Source organism: Dysidea avara, chromosome 3 (assembly GCF_963678975.1).
Source record: "Dysidea avara chromosome 3, odDysAvar1.4, whole genome shotgun sequence".
NCBI classification, from domain to species: domain Eukaryota; kingdom Metazoa; phylum Porifera; class Demospongiae; order Dictyoceratida; family Dysideidae; genus Dysidea; species Dysidea avara.
This window is the reverse complement of record NC_089274.1, coordinates 14,841,033-14,855,657: the sequence shown is the minus strand read 5'-3', so window position 1 is coordinate 14,855,657 and position 14,625 is coordinate 14,841,033. Positions and strand designations below refer to the sequence as shown.

Here is a 14,625-nt window from a genome sequence, read left to right as displayed (position 1 = left end):
TGTGCGCTAATTAGATTAGACTGCATCGTCACAAGATCAAACTACCAGTGAGCATTTCTCTGTGATGTGCGGAGTGTGTATGTGGTACTGTGTGTTGTTCTCACTCGTATATTGTGTAAATAGAGGGCGCGAACCCTATATTAGGCCAGGCAAACTTTATTAGTTTCTCATCCCCACCCGCATCTAGTCTCGCGTGGCCAGACCGCTTTTTCTTCGCCACGGCGCTTATCGATTAGAGATTATAAGCGCCTGCTTCGAAAAAGACACCTTGGATTGTGTAGTGGAGCATCTGTCATTGGAAAACCATGTGATCATAGGCTTGCCACCGAACAGGCCAAACATTAAATACATCATTGAAAAGGGTATTGATATTCGAACTTTTTGTCACCAGTTTGTCAAGGAATTGTTGATTATGCGCACTAATATGCCCAAAACAGTAATTTTTTGCAGGAGTTTATTAAACTGTGCAACATTCTTTGCTACTATCAAAAAGTTGATGGGAAAAAATATCACAGACCCACCAGGAGCTCAGTACGATGGTCATTTAGAATGTCGCCTTGTGGAGAATTTCACTGCTGTATCCAGTCAATGTATGAGAGAAGCAGTACTGAAGGAATTCTGCAAGTGTGATACCAAATTAAGAGTGCTAGTTGTCACAAATGCTTTTTGTATGGGCGTAGATTGCCCAGACATTGAGCGTATAATTAATTGGGGATGCCCCAACACACTGGAAGAGCTGGTTCAAGAAACTGGGAGGGGTGGAAGGGATGGACACTATGTGCAAGCTATTTTATATTCCACAGCAATTGGTAAAAAGGTCACTCAAGCAATGAAAACTTATCAAAGGAATACTAGCACATGCAGAAGAAGACAATTATTTCAAAACTTTTTATTTTATGAAAGAGTGCCAGCTGCAGAATTAACCAAAGCATGTCAATGTTGTGATCTTTGTGCTAAAGTGTGTGCATGTACAGAGTGTGAAAAAATGTGTGTTTGACATGTAGATACCATTATATTGTTATTAAGTATTGTAGTTAATTATCTTGTCTTTCAGCCATGTGCAAATATTTTTCCACTTGATGGTTTGAAATAGTGGTTTGTGTTGTGGAAATGTTATGTGTTGTCGGTTTGTAAGCTGTGAGAAAACTTTGTCGGTAATTAATTGCTGCTCAATCATGGTCAAGTCTTTCACAAATGATGGTCGTGTATGATGGTGTCCCCTCTCGTTATCATCTTTCAAAAATTGTAATCGCACAACATCCACAATGGCCAATGCTTTGGAGGCACGTCTAACTGTAGTAGGTGATACATTTGACCCCAAATTTCGGATCATAATTTTCAGCCTTTTGTTTAAGTGCTCCATGTGAAGGTCTACAGGAATGTTTTTTCCAATACGACCAGTTGTGTTTACTGTTCTGTTCCATTTGATGTCACACAACTGTCTAGGAGACAAAAGTAAAGTCTGGGCAATAAACAAAAATCCTTCTTTGGAATAGTTGTAATGTTTCTCTTGCCTAAAAATTACAAGTAAGAATTTCCAGTATAGGACAATCCTGTCTCCATCCCCTTCCCTAACAGCATCCCTGAAACCATACCAAAAAAGCCCCATAGAAAGGACATCAACAGCATACAGAAACACTGAATCATCAGTGTTGAAAAAGTCACTGTTGTCATCGATCAGGTTACCATCAGCATCAAAAGTGGAGACAGGAATTGAAATAAATTTACCAACAAGCTTTTTGGCCAAATCTGTGCAGGTGAGTGGTGCAGTCAAAGTTGTCTTCAGATTCTTGGCAGCTGCTGTGATATGTGCAAAAACTACAACTTCTAGAAAGTCCTTGGTTGCTTTCATGTTGTTTTTTGGCTGCTTTCCAAATGAAGAACGATGAACTAGCTGTTTTAACTGGAAGATAGTGCTTTTATCTGAACAGGATTTTGTAGAATACAACCTGTCCACTAAAATCTGTAACGTAGACACTTAATCTACAACCATTGTAATGATCTTAATAGTACATACCATCACTAAGCAAAGCCTGGTGTGCCAGTCAGAGACAACTTCTACGAATCCATTCAACCGTTTCTCCTCTATCAAATCTGAGCTGCGAAGAATAGCTGCACTCCGAATACGTACAATTGTCAATTGATCACCGTATATAATTCTGGGTATTCGTATGGTACTTTCATCAGGAAATCTCTTCAAAGGCATATAATCAGTTAGGCCATCCAATATCTCAGCCATTTCTTTTATGTTTGTTTCGTTTTTAGTTTGAATACCCAGTGGTACCTAACATACCAAAATTAATAATTTAATTCAAACAAGAAACTTTACTTACTACTACAGACTGGCTTGACATCTCTTTAGTGTGCCCAGATGGAATGCGCCACTTAACAAGGTTTTTCTCATTACAATACTCTGGCATGAACTTGATAAGCACTCTGTATGAGTATGATAAGCAAATAATAATTGCTGCATTGTGTACTTTTACCTTGAAACAATTATTTCAAAATCTGCCATAATCTTATCTGCATCAGTTTTGTTTGGTAGTATTTGGTCTAAAGACAGAGAACCTGATGGTGTTTGGTCTACCAGTTGGGTCGAATTAACACGGTTCAGTAAGGCATAACCATTACAAAAGTGATAGGATTTGGTTGTTCGATCCACTCTCTGGTCACTTCGCCTGACGTTTAAATCAATGTTATCGATAACCAGACTGTGTCCAGGACATATGCTTCCCGACTGTGGATTTTCAGTTGAGTACAACCCTACTCCAGCACCTTGGCCATTATGAAAATTGTCATCTTGTTCATTGCCATCAACTTGCTATTACAGAGGGAAACATATAAGCTTGTATATTACTAATGTTATCATCTACCTGTCCATTACTGAGGTGACCATCAACCTGTTCACTACTGAGGTGACCATCAACCTGTCCATGACTGAGGTGACCATCAACCTGTCCACTACTGAGGTCGCCATCAACCTGTTTATTATGGAAAAGTACTGATAGTTTGCTATGTATATATACCTGCTTGTTTTGGATCATAGCATTGTTCTGATCATCTGTATCCTCTACATCTGAAATATAGGAAATTTCACCGACACTATAGATGGTACTGCAAGTGCTACAAGTGTCTTCACTGTCACTATCAAAAACATCATCCGTATAGCCAAATATATCTCTGAGATCCTCTTGTGGGTTATTGTGCAGCTGTAATGATGGTGGTGGCACTGTAGCATCCTGAAAGGAGCATGTGCTATTCTATTCTGTTTTATTTTCCCACCAACCTTAGCAACATCCTCAGCCCATCGTAAAACATCAGCATCATGTCCATCAATCAGTGTGTCTACAATTTTACTTGTTGTAGAAGCGTCCATGCAAACCATGAATGGTTGCAGATACGAGTAGACCTAAATAACAACATAAGGTGTGAAAGTTTACAGTATCATTACTTCTTTACTTGTCCCATTCGCATACAACAGAAATGAAACAGCTCGTTGTAACAAGGACATGTTTTGGCATCTTTTCTTTAATATCACACAAATTACGAAAGTAATAAACTTCCTTCCTGTCTTCGGAAGGAGCTGCTGTAATAGCTTCAATAGAGTGGGTACATTTGCAGCCAACTCAGACCATATTTTTAACCAGCTAAATCTTTTCAGGGTTTTGTGGTCAGATCTTAAGAGCGATCTGCGCTTGAGAGAACAAATGTTTGTAACTTCATGGTTGATTTTAGATGCAATATTTACATTTACATATTTCTTTGCACGTGGATGTTTGGATAACTTGGATGATGCAGCTTTATAGCTTCGTCTGGATAAAGATTGTACGGTGGGTCTTCTACTTGGCGTGATTACAGTTTGCCTTGATCCTGTTTCATCACGAGTGAGTACCTAAATAGATGAATAGATAGATGCATATAGTAAAAGGTTCATGAATATTCATTGTCGATTACATACAATATGTACATAGAAATTGTGATCATATTATAGACAGGCATAGCACTCTTAACATGTAATTATTGCATTGCAAGTGGGAAAAACAAACACTATAGTCTAATTATTGGAGAGTGTTGTTTCTGGGATATTCGCATGCAGTAGGAAACCTATAAGCAAATAAAGATTTCAATACTGTATGTTACAAAATTTTGGTGAGATAAAAATTCATCTTGGCGAGATAGGACCAGTTGTCTAAAAATCGACTTAGACTTTGACCGCAGTCGAAGATCTACCTACAATGAGTGCTGTATGTCACCCCCTTGGTTGACCTAAAGACTGCATGGCACTTACAATTACTTGTGGAGATTGTGGCTCACTACCATTTTCCTGGGTTGCACCTGCACTTGGACCTGCATCTTCTGACGTTTCTGATATGATCCTTTTCCTTGTGGGTGTCTGACTCAGCTCAGTAACTACCCCCAATCTGGTATCAATATCTGCCACGGCTTTAGCAAGTTCCACCTCCAAGCTTTTTTTGCTCTTTAACAAGTTTTGGCAATGGACACACGGGTATACTTTACCATTGTTAAACTCCTTTATTCGCGATATATTGGTGTTTCTCACGCGAGTTATTTCTTCTTTTAGAATGCCTAGCTCAGTGGTACACGCTGAGCCATACAAAAGCTTTCGCTTGTGTTTTCCTGATACAAAACATTCATGTTAACAAGCATCATACACACAAAAAGCAGCATTACCATAACCATCCGTGGATAAAGAGCAAAGTCCGCACGCGGAAGACATCCCTAGGAACATCCATTAGAATCTAATATAAGAGGCGCCAAAGGTCACGTGAAACCAATTAACTCTCCCTTGTTTTTAGGGATCCCAGTACGAGTGGGAAGCCTGTATTCTCCCAGACCCTTTTTCGAAGCAGGCGCTTATAATCTCTAATCGATAAGCGCCGTGGCGAAGAAAAAGCGGTCTGGCCACGCGAGACTAACCCGCATCACCTTTCACCCTACCACCTCTAATTTCATTATTGCTGTTTATCAATGACGTGCACACGTTTTTTGATGCTGAGAAGGCTGGCTATCAGTTTACAGCGCAGCAAACTTCTCTTGCACCTAAGGAAGGGTGGTAAAACGTAAGTATTAGCTTTTAGAAGGCTCTAGCTAACCTTATTAGCAACAGATAGCCTGGTTTGAACATTTTCTGTAATGAAAAATGACCTCCCGCCTGCTTGCAAATCCAAAATTTTGTGTATGGGGAACAAGTAATCAAGTTTGCCTGGCCTAATCTATGACTAATGTTAGCCTCGCATGGCCAGTCTAGTCTCGTCCTCGCAGACCCATTGGCGCTTATCGATTAGAGATTATAAATGCCCCCTCTGAAAGGTGGCTAGTCCATGTATTGGGTAGAGAACCTAGCAATATGCTGTGGTAACTTGTGTGTTGACCTAGTAACCTGCATGTGTGTATGTGTGGACCAAGCAAGTGTGTCCTTTGGTACCCCCAGACCACAAAGGTCTCGTGACGCACAGTACAAAATGGTAATGCAAAACCTTACAACATAATTTGACATCACGCAATATGTACACACACGAATGTATTGTACTGTGCCAGGGGGCTGTATTGTGCTGTGCCAGGGGACTGTATTGTGCTGTGCCAGGGGACCGTATTGTACTGTGCCAGGGGACTATATTGTACTGCGCCAGGGGACTATATTGTACTGCGCCAGGGGACTGTATTGTACTGTGCCTGGGGGCTCTATTGAGCTGTGACGGGGACTGTATTGTACTGTGCCAGGGGACTGTATTGTACTCTAGCATCAGGTACTTGTGCAGATGGAATGCATATTACATCATGTGATTGCACAAATGAAATTCACATTCTGATGTTTTCATTGTTATCAGTGATACCTTTCCCAGTCAAGAGGTCAATAAAGTACGAAGACGTTCTGTTTGTGTGCTTGGCCATAAATGAGGCAGCAAACTCCTTCCTAGAACACAACAAGGTCAGGTACCGTAACAAGTTAAACATGATGTATGGTATATACAGTAACAAGGGGTCCGTCACTGGCAAAATCGTTGACGATATCACTTAGCAGGTCACACACACACACACATACAGACACGCATGCACACACCCACACATGTAGATTATATTAATACGAATCTATTTTTTGTGCCAAATGATCTAAAGCATTGGATCTACTAGAGGGCACAAACAGCTGGTTCTCTTGTATGAATGCCTGTGAAATGTCTGGCATACAACACAGTACAATACAGTTTCTGTTAATAACATACAACCCTGACATGTACAATACAGCCTTTGGTGAACAACCATAGATATTATATAACATACCTATGATACCACACAGCCCCTGGTAAACAACACATGTAGCCTTCGTTTAGAAAATGACTCAAGGGTGTACAATCTACTGTCAGAGTTGGTCACCAGAGTAAGTTTTTCCTTTCCAATAAATCTATCCTCAGAGTTATATTAAGAGCATTCCTGACTGCTGTATTAGCGTATTACAAGTGTCAGTGTTGTGTATAAGTTATCAGTACTAGCAAGAGTAAATAATGAGAGACTCTCATTATTTACTCTTGGTACTAGTAAGGCCTTGACAAATTAATCTTATATTTCACGGATGCGGCGGGTCAGTCAGCATTTTGACAAACTCACAAAAAAATGTAAATTACGTGATTTCTCACCTAAAAAATGTAAATCACGTGATTTCTCACCTAAAAAAATGTAAATCACGTGATAAACACTCACCTCAGTCCTGTCTATAGTGTATATGTATCTGTGTTGTGTGTGCGTGTGTGTTTTGAATGCTGTTAACATTATGTACATTTATTTAGGTGTTCGAGAGCAGAATGTGTCACTGAATAAACATGGATGGAGATATAGACAGTGCACGGAATACCTTACAACATGTAAGTGTTATGTACTTGTTGTGAAAGTAAACTATTTTTGTCTCTTCAGAACTGTGTCACTGAATAAACATGGGACAGAGATATAGATAGTGCACAGTATACCTTACAACATGTAAGTGTTATCTAATCAAAAACAGCCAAGCTGTAAAAAAAGGAGTGCGGCCCTTGAAAAGGCTATGGTGAAAAAAGATGTGAAATCCAAGGTGGCGGCCAAGAAATGGCTGTGATGGTAGGTTAATGGTAAAAATTTTAATAACGACAATTCAGGTGAATTTGGTGCCGCTTGGTCAATTGGCACAAAATTCACCTGAATTGTCATTATTAAAATTTTTACCATTAACCTACCATCACAGCCATTTCTTGGCCGCCACCTTGGATTTCACATCTTTTTTCACCATAGCCTTTTCAAGGGCCGCACTCCTTTTTTTACAGCTTGGCTGTTTTTGATTAGATTTCACTTCTTTTTGTATTTGTATACCCCAAAGCCGGCCTATGGCCAGCTTTGGGGCTTTTTAACCTATATATTTTTCTTTTCCACAAGAAAAAGAAAAAGATGAAGCAGATTTTATAAACACTTTAACTCATTCTGATTTTATCAGTAAATGTACAAATTATATATATAATGCATATATCAAGAGTTCATAATATAAAAAGAGAGCATATCAAGACACACGGTAGTGTGTCGTGCGGCCCAAGAAGCCGGCGCACCACACCCGTGAGTATATTGACAGGAAGAACGAAAACGTCATTTTCACACCTTTGTATCTCGGTGATCACTTATCTGATTGGAACCAAATTTGCTACACAGCTGCCCGCCAGCCAAGGGAGTCTACATACCAAATCTGAAGGAAATCGCTCCAGCCATTTCCGAGATACGAGCTTCCAAAGTTTCGTTTTTTTTCTTCTTCGTTTTTTTTTCTTCGTCTTTTCGCACACTTGCAAAAATTGCTATAACTAGCAAACGCGTACTCCGATCGCCTTGAAATTTGGCACACAGAAAGGGAGTCCAACGGCGAATCCTAGCATCAAATTTGGTACAAATCCGATGAATGGTTCAGGAGTTATGACCGATTATTCGCGTAAAACAAGATCGATTTGTTGTCACGCCTACAGGGTAAACCGCTTCATGGAATGAGTTGAAAATTGCTATGTAGATGGAGTAACCATCGTAGGAGTGCCTTTTGGTGGTTTGAAAGGAATCGAGATAAAGACCACGGAGATATGACACAAAACCCAACCTGTGTCACAATTACGCGATCGATTTTTATGAATAAAAAAGTATTAGTTTTCACGCCTCCTAGGCAAACCGCTTACAGCAATGAGCTGAAAATCGGTGTATAGCTGGAATAATCTTCATAGAAAGTCCTTGCAGTAGTACAGAAGAATCGGATTACAAACCACTGAGTTATGATTCGAAAGCCAACACCGTGTAGCAAATGCGAGATCGAGATACTCTAATAGAACAGTCACCCTAATAGAGCATTCGGCTAATTTATTTATTCCATTATAGAATTTTATTACATCACAAGTTATTCTGTAGGGAGTTCAGCTGCAAACAGTTAATCTTATAGACAGTTCAGCAAGAATACAGTCACCATGTGGAGAGTTAAGCAAATATATCACTATAGAGATTCAGAACATTACAAGTCACACTGAAGAAAGTTCAGCTATAAACAAGTCATGCACTGTGTAGAGAATTCAGCTACAATTAAGTCACTCTCTAGAGAATTCAGTTACACAGAATTCAGCTACACACAAGTCACTGTGGAGAGAGTTCAGCTACATACAAATTACCCTTTAGAGTGATCAGCTACAAACAAAACACTTTGCAGGGTGTTCAGCTGCAACAAATCAATTACCTTTAGAGCGATCAGCAATGAACAAATCAACACAAATCTACCTGTAGAGAGATAAGCTAGAAACAAATCACCCTGTAGAGACATCAGCTAGAAACTAGACACAATGTAAGGAGTTCAGCTACAAGCAATCACCCTGTAGAGAGTTCAGCTAAAACAAATCAACCTGCAGAGATCAGCTACAAACAAATCACCTTATAGAGAGTTCAGCTACAAACAGATTACCTGTGGAAAGATCGGCTACAAACAAATCAACTTGCAGAGAGATCAGCTACACACAAATCAACTTGTAGAGAGATCAGCTACAAACAAATCACCCTGTAGGGAGATCAGCTAGAAACTACACACAATGTAAGGAGTTCAGCTACAAACAAATTACCTTGTAGAGAGATTGGCTACAAACTAATCAACCTGCAGAGAGATCAGCTACACACAATTCAACTTGTAGAGAGATCAGCTACAAAAAAATCACCCTGTAGAGAGATCAGCTAGAAACTAGACACAATGTAAGGAGTTCAGCTACAAGCAAATCACCCTGTAGAGAGTTCAGCTACAAACAAACCAACCTGTAGAGCGATCAGCTAGAAACAAATTACCCTGAAGAGAGGTCAGCTACAAAAAATCACTCTGTAGAGATATCAGCTAGAAACAAATCACCCTGAAGAGAGGTCAGCTACAAAAAATCACCTTGTAGAGAAATCAACTACAAACAAAACACTTTGCAGAGAGTTCAGCTACAAACAAATCAACCTTTAGAGCGATCAGCAACAAACAAATCAACCTGTAGAGATATAAGCTAGAAACAAATCACCCTGTAGAGAGTTCAGCTACAAACAAATCAGCTTGTAGAGAGATCAGTTACACACAAATCAACCTGTACAGAGATAAGCTAAAAACAAATCAGAGTTCAGCTAAAACAAATCAATCTGCAGAGAGATTAGCTACATACAAATCACCTTATAGATAGTTCAGCTACAAACAAATTACCTTGTAGAGAGATCGGCTACGTACAAATCACCCTGCAGAGAGATCAGGTACACACAAATCAACTTGTATAGAGATCAGCTACAAACAAATCACCCTGTAGAGAGATCAGCTAGAAACTACACACAATGTAAGGAGTTCAGCTACAAAAAATCACCCTGTAGAGAGATCAGCTAGAAACAAATCACCCTGAAGAGAGGTCAGCTACAAAAAATCACCCTGTAGAGAGATCAGCTAGGAACAAATCACCCTGAAGAGAGGTCAACTACAAACAAAACACTTTGCAGAGAATTCAGCTACAAACAAATCAGCTTGTAGAGAGATCAGTTACACACAAATCAACCTGTAGAGAGATAAGCTAGAAACAAATCACCCTGTAGAGAGTTCAGCTACAAGCAAAACACCCTGTAGAGAGTTCAGCAACAAAGAAACCACCATGTAGAGAGTTCAGCTGCAGACAAATCACCTTATAGAGAGTTCAGCTACAAACAAATCACCCTGTAGAGAGATCAGCTAGAAACTAGACACAATGTAAGGAGTTCAGCTACAAGTAAATCACCCTGTAGAGAGTTCAGCTAAAACAAATCAACCTGCAGAGAGATCAGCTACAAATAAATCACTTTATAGACAGTTCAGCTACAAACAAATTACCTTGTAGAGAGATCGGCTGCAAATTAATCAACCTGCAGAGAGATCAGCTACACACAAATCAACTTGTAGAGAGATCAGCTACAAACAAATCACCCTGTAGAGAGATCAGCTACAAACTAGATACAATGCAAGGAGTTCAGCTACAAGCAAAATCACCCTTTAGTGAGTTCAGCTACAAACAAATCAACCTGCAGTGAGATCACCCACAAAAACGCACTTGTACAGAGTTCAGTTACAAACAAATCACCCTGTAGAGAGATCAGGTAGAAGAATTCACCTTGTAGAGAGTTCAGCAACAAAGAAACCACCATGTAGAGAGTTCAGCTGCAAACAAATCACCCAGTAGAAAGATCAGCTAGAAGAAGTTACCTTGTAGAGAGTTCAGTTACAAAGAAACCATCATATAGAGAGTTCAGCTACAAAGAAATTACCCCGTAGAGAGTTCAGCTAGAAGAAGTCACCTTGTAAAGAGTTCAGCTACAAAAAACCATCATGTACAGAGTTCAGCTACAAAGAAACCACCTGTACAGAATTCAACTACAAACAAATCACCCTGTATAGAGATCAACTAGAAGAAGTTACCTTGTAGATAGTTCAGCTACAACAATTCACCCTGTAGAAAGATCAGCTAGAAGAAGTCACCTTGTAGAGTGTTCAGTTACAAAGAAACCATCATGTAGAGAGTTCAGCTGCAAACAAATCACTCTGTAGAGAGTTCAGCTACAAAGAAACTGCCATGTAGAGAGTTTAGCTGCAAACAAATCACCTGTAGAGAGTTCAGCTAGAAACAAATCACCCCGTAGAGAGATCAGCTGGACAAAGTCACCTTGTAGAGAGTTCAGCTACAAAGAAACCATCATGTAGACAGTTCAGCTGCAAACAAATCACCCTGCAGAGAGTTCAGCTACAAAAAAATCACCCTGTAGAGAGTTCAGCTAGACGAAGTCACCTTATAGAGAGTTCAGCTACAAAGAAACCATCATTTAGAGAGTTCGGCTACAAAGACACCACCATGTAGAGAGTTTAGCTGCAAACAAATCACCTGTAGAGAGTTCAGCTAGAAACAAAATACCCTGTAGAGAGACCAGCTAGAAGAGGTTACCTTGTAGAGAGTTCAGCTACAAAGAAACCATCCTGTATATAGTTCAGCTACATTTCAAGTCACCCAGTAGAGAGATCAGCTGCAAAAAAATATCCTGTGGGGCATAATGGGCATGTAATAAATATATGTACATAATTTGTATAATTACTAATAAAATCAAAAATAATTGAAGTACTAAAATTCTTCTTTAAGTTCTTTTCTTCTTACTGTAGTAAAGAAAAAACACCTGGGTTAAAAAAGCCCCAAAGCCAGCCATAGGCCGGCTTTGCAGTATACAAATACAAAAAGAAGTGATATCTAATCAAAAACAGCCAAGCTGTAAAAAAAGGTGCGGCCCCCAAAAAGGCCATGGTGAAAAAAGATGTGAAATCCAAGATGGCGGCCAAGAAATGGCTGTGATGGTAGGTTAATGGTTACATTTTAATAACGACAATTCAGGTGAATTTTGTGCCGCTTGGTCTTGGCACCAAATTCACCTGAATTGTTGTTATTAAAATGTAACCATTAACCTACCATCACAGCCATTTCTTGGCCGCCATCTTGGATTTCACATCTTTTTTCACCATGGCCTTTTTGGGGGCCGCACCTTTTTTTACAGCTTGGCTGTTTTTGATTAGATATTTATTACATCTCAATTAATCTCCACAGGATAAATCTCTCTACTGGGTGACTTGAAATGTAGCTGAAATCTCTACAGGGTGATCTGCTTGTACGTAGATGAACTCTTTACAGGATTCTCTCTACAGGGTGACTTGACTCTAGCTGAACTCTCTGCAGGGTTATCTGTTTGTAGTTGAATTCTCTACAGGGTGACTTGTTTGCAGCTGAACTCTCTACAAGGTAACTTCTTCTAGCTGATCTGTCTACAGGGTGACTTGTTTCTAGCTGGTCTCTCTACAGGATGATTTGTTTGTAGCTGAATTCTCTACAGGGTGATGTGTTTGCAGCTGAACTCTCTACATGGTGGTTGCTTTGTAGCTGAACTCTCTAAAAAAGGTGACTTCTTCTAGCTGAACTCTCTACAGTGTGATCTTTTCATAGCTGCATGAACTCTCTACAGGATGATTTGTTTGCAGCTGAACTCTCTACATGATGATTTCTTTGTAGCTGAACTCTCTACAGGGTGATTTGTTTGTAGCTGAACTCCCTACAAGGTAACTTCATCTAGCTGATCTATCTACAGGGTAATTTGTTTGTAGCTGAGTTCTCTACAGGGTGTTTGTTTGCAGCTGAATTCTCTACATGGTGGTTTCTTTATAGCTGAACTCTCTACAAGGTGACTTCTTCTAGCTGATCTCTCTACAGGGTGATTTGTTTGTAGCTGAACTCTCTACAGGTGATTTGTTTGTAGCTGAACTCTCTACAAGGTGATACTTCTAGGTGATCTCTCTACAGGATGACTTGTTCCTAACTGAACTCTCAACAGGGTGATCTGTTCATAGCTGAACTTTCTACTGGGTGATTTGTTTGCAGCTAAACTCTCTACATGGTGGTTTCTTTGTAGCTGAACTCTCTACAAAGTAACTTATACTACCTGATCTCTCTACAGTGTGACTTGTTTCCAGCTGATCTGTGATTTGTTTGTATCTGAACTCTGTACAGGCTGATTTGTTTGCAGCTGAACTATCTACATGGCGGGTTCTTTGTAGCTGAACTCTCTACATGGTGACTTCTTCTAGCTGATCTCTCTACAGGGTGACTTGTTTCTAGCTGAACTCTCTACAGGTGATTTGTTTGCAGCTGAACTCTCTACATGGTGGTTTCTTTGTAGCTGAACTCTCTACAAGGTAACTTCATCTAGCTGATCTTTCTACAGGGTGATGTGTTTGTAGAACTCTCTACAAGGTGACTTCTTCTAGCTGAACTCTCTACAGAGTGATTGATTTTTTGCAGCTGAACTCTCTACATGGTGGTTTCTTTGTAACTTAGCTCTCTACAGGGTGATTTGTTTGTAGCTGAACTCTCTACAGGGGATTTGTTTACAGCTGAACTCTCTACATGGTGGTTTCTTTATAGCTGAACTCTCTACAATGTGACTTCTTCTAGCTGATCTCTCTGCAGGGTGATTTGTTTGTAGCTGAACTCTCTACAGGTGATTTGTTTGTAGCTGAATTTTCTACAAGGTGATACTTCTAGCTGATCTCTCTACAGGATTACTTGTTCCTAACTGAACTCTCAACAGGGTGATCTGTTCATAGCTGAACTTTCTACTGGGTGATTTGTTTGCAGCTTAACTCTCTACATGGTGATTTCTTTGTAGCTGAACTCTCTACAAGGTAACTTCTTCTAGCTGATCTTTCTACAGGGTGATTTGTTTGTAGCTGAATTCTCTACAGGTGACTTGTTTCTAGCTGATCTCTGTACAGGGTGACTTGTTCCTAGCTGAACTCTCTACAGGTTATTTGTTTGCAGCTGAACTCTCTTGCATGGTGGTTTCTTTGTAGCTGAACTCTCTACAAGGTGACTTCTTCTAGCTGATCTCTCTACAAGATGACTTGTTTCTAACTGAACTCTCTACAGTGTGATCTGTTCATAGTGGAACTTTCTACTGGGTGATTTGTTTGCAGCTGAACTCTTTGCATGATTGTTTCTTTGTAACTGAACTCTCTACAAGGTAACTTCTTCTAGCTGATCTCTCTACAGGGCAATTTGTTTGAGCTGAACTCTCTACATGATGGTTTCTTTGTAGCTGAACTCTCTATTAGGTACCTTCTTCTGGCTGATCTGACTACAGGGTGACTTATTTGTAGCTGAATTCCCTACAGAATAACTTACAATGTAATATAATTAAGTAAATTATAAATGCAGCTGAATGCTTTATTAGGGTGACTGTTCTATTAGAGTATCTTGATCTCGCATTTGCTACATGTAGTTGCGTTTCGAATCATAACTCAGTGGTTTGTAATCCGATTCTTCTGTACTACCGCAAGGGCTTTCTATGATGATTATTCCAGCTACATATTGATTTTCAGCTCATTGCTCTAAGCGGTTTGCCTGATAGACACGAAAACTAATAGTATTTTTATTCATAAAAATCGATCGCGTAATTTTGACACAGGTTGGGTTTTGTGTCATATCTCCGTGGTCTTTATCCCGATTCCTTTCAAACCACAAAAAGGCACTCCTACGATGGTTGCTCCATCTACATAGCAAT

General features: G+C 39.7%; 1 protein-coding gene and 1 long non-coding RNA gene across 3 annotated transcripts in view; one reads left to right on the top strand and one right to left on the bottom strand.

The window, feature by feature from the left end:
* The first annotated feature begins 1 nt into the window (after position 1).
* The window catches only part of LOC136249541 (uncharacterized), a 32,548-nt gene continuing 17,924 nt past the window's right edge, over positions 2-14,625 (top strand). The window contains exons 1-3 of one of the 2 annotated variants that reach the window (XR_010698248.1): positions 20-77; positions 5,850-5,950; positions 6,804-6,878. This is a non-coding gene — a long non-coding RNA (uncharacterized lncRNA). Of the gene's footprint in view, positions 78-5,849; positions 5,951-6,803; positions 6,879-14,625 lie in introns of both variants that reach the window. The other variant, XR_010698249.1, reaches the window with a different exon arrangement.
* LOC136251584 (uncharacterized) lies at positions 1,022-4,930 on the bottom strand. The gene is made up of 9 exons (XM_066044047.1): positions 4,693-4,930; positions 4,289-4,638; positions 3,452-3,892; positions 3,287-3,409; positions 2,874-3,239; positions 2,487-2,821; positions 2,334-2,436; positions 2,018-2,284; positions 1,022-1,963 (listed from the first exon to the last, which is right to left on the bottom strand). The coding sequence occupies exons 1-9, from the start codon at positions 4,748-4,750 to the stop codon at positions 1,022-1,024; spliced, it is 2,985 nt and encodes a 994-aa protein (XP_065900119.1). The 5' UTR covers positions 4,751-4,930.

Coding starts and splice junctions, on each gene's coding strand:
- LOC136251584 (XM_066044047.1), bottom strand. CDS start 4,750: ATGTTCCTAGGGATGTCTTCCGCGTGCGGACTTTGCTCTTTATCCACG. Junction 3,893..4,288: donor CACAATCTCCACAAGTAATT/GTAAGTGCCATG, acceptor TCATCTATTTAG/GTACTCACTCGTGATGAAAC. Junction 2,822..2,873: donor GTCACCTCAGTAATGGACAG/GTAGATGATAAC, acceptor CCTCTGTAATAG/CAAGTTGATGGCAATGAACA.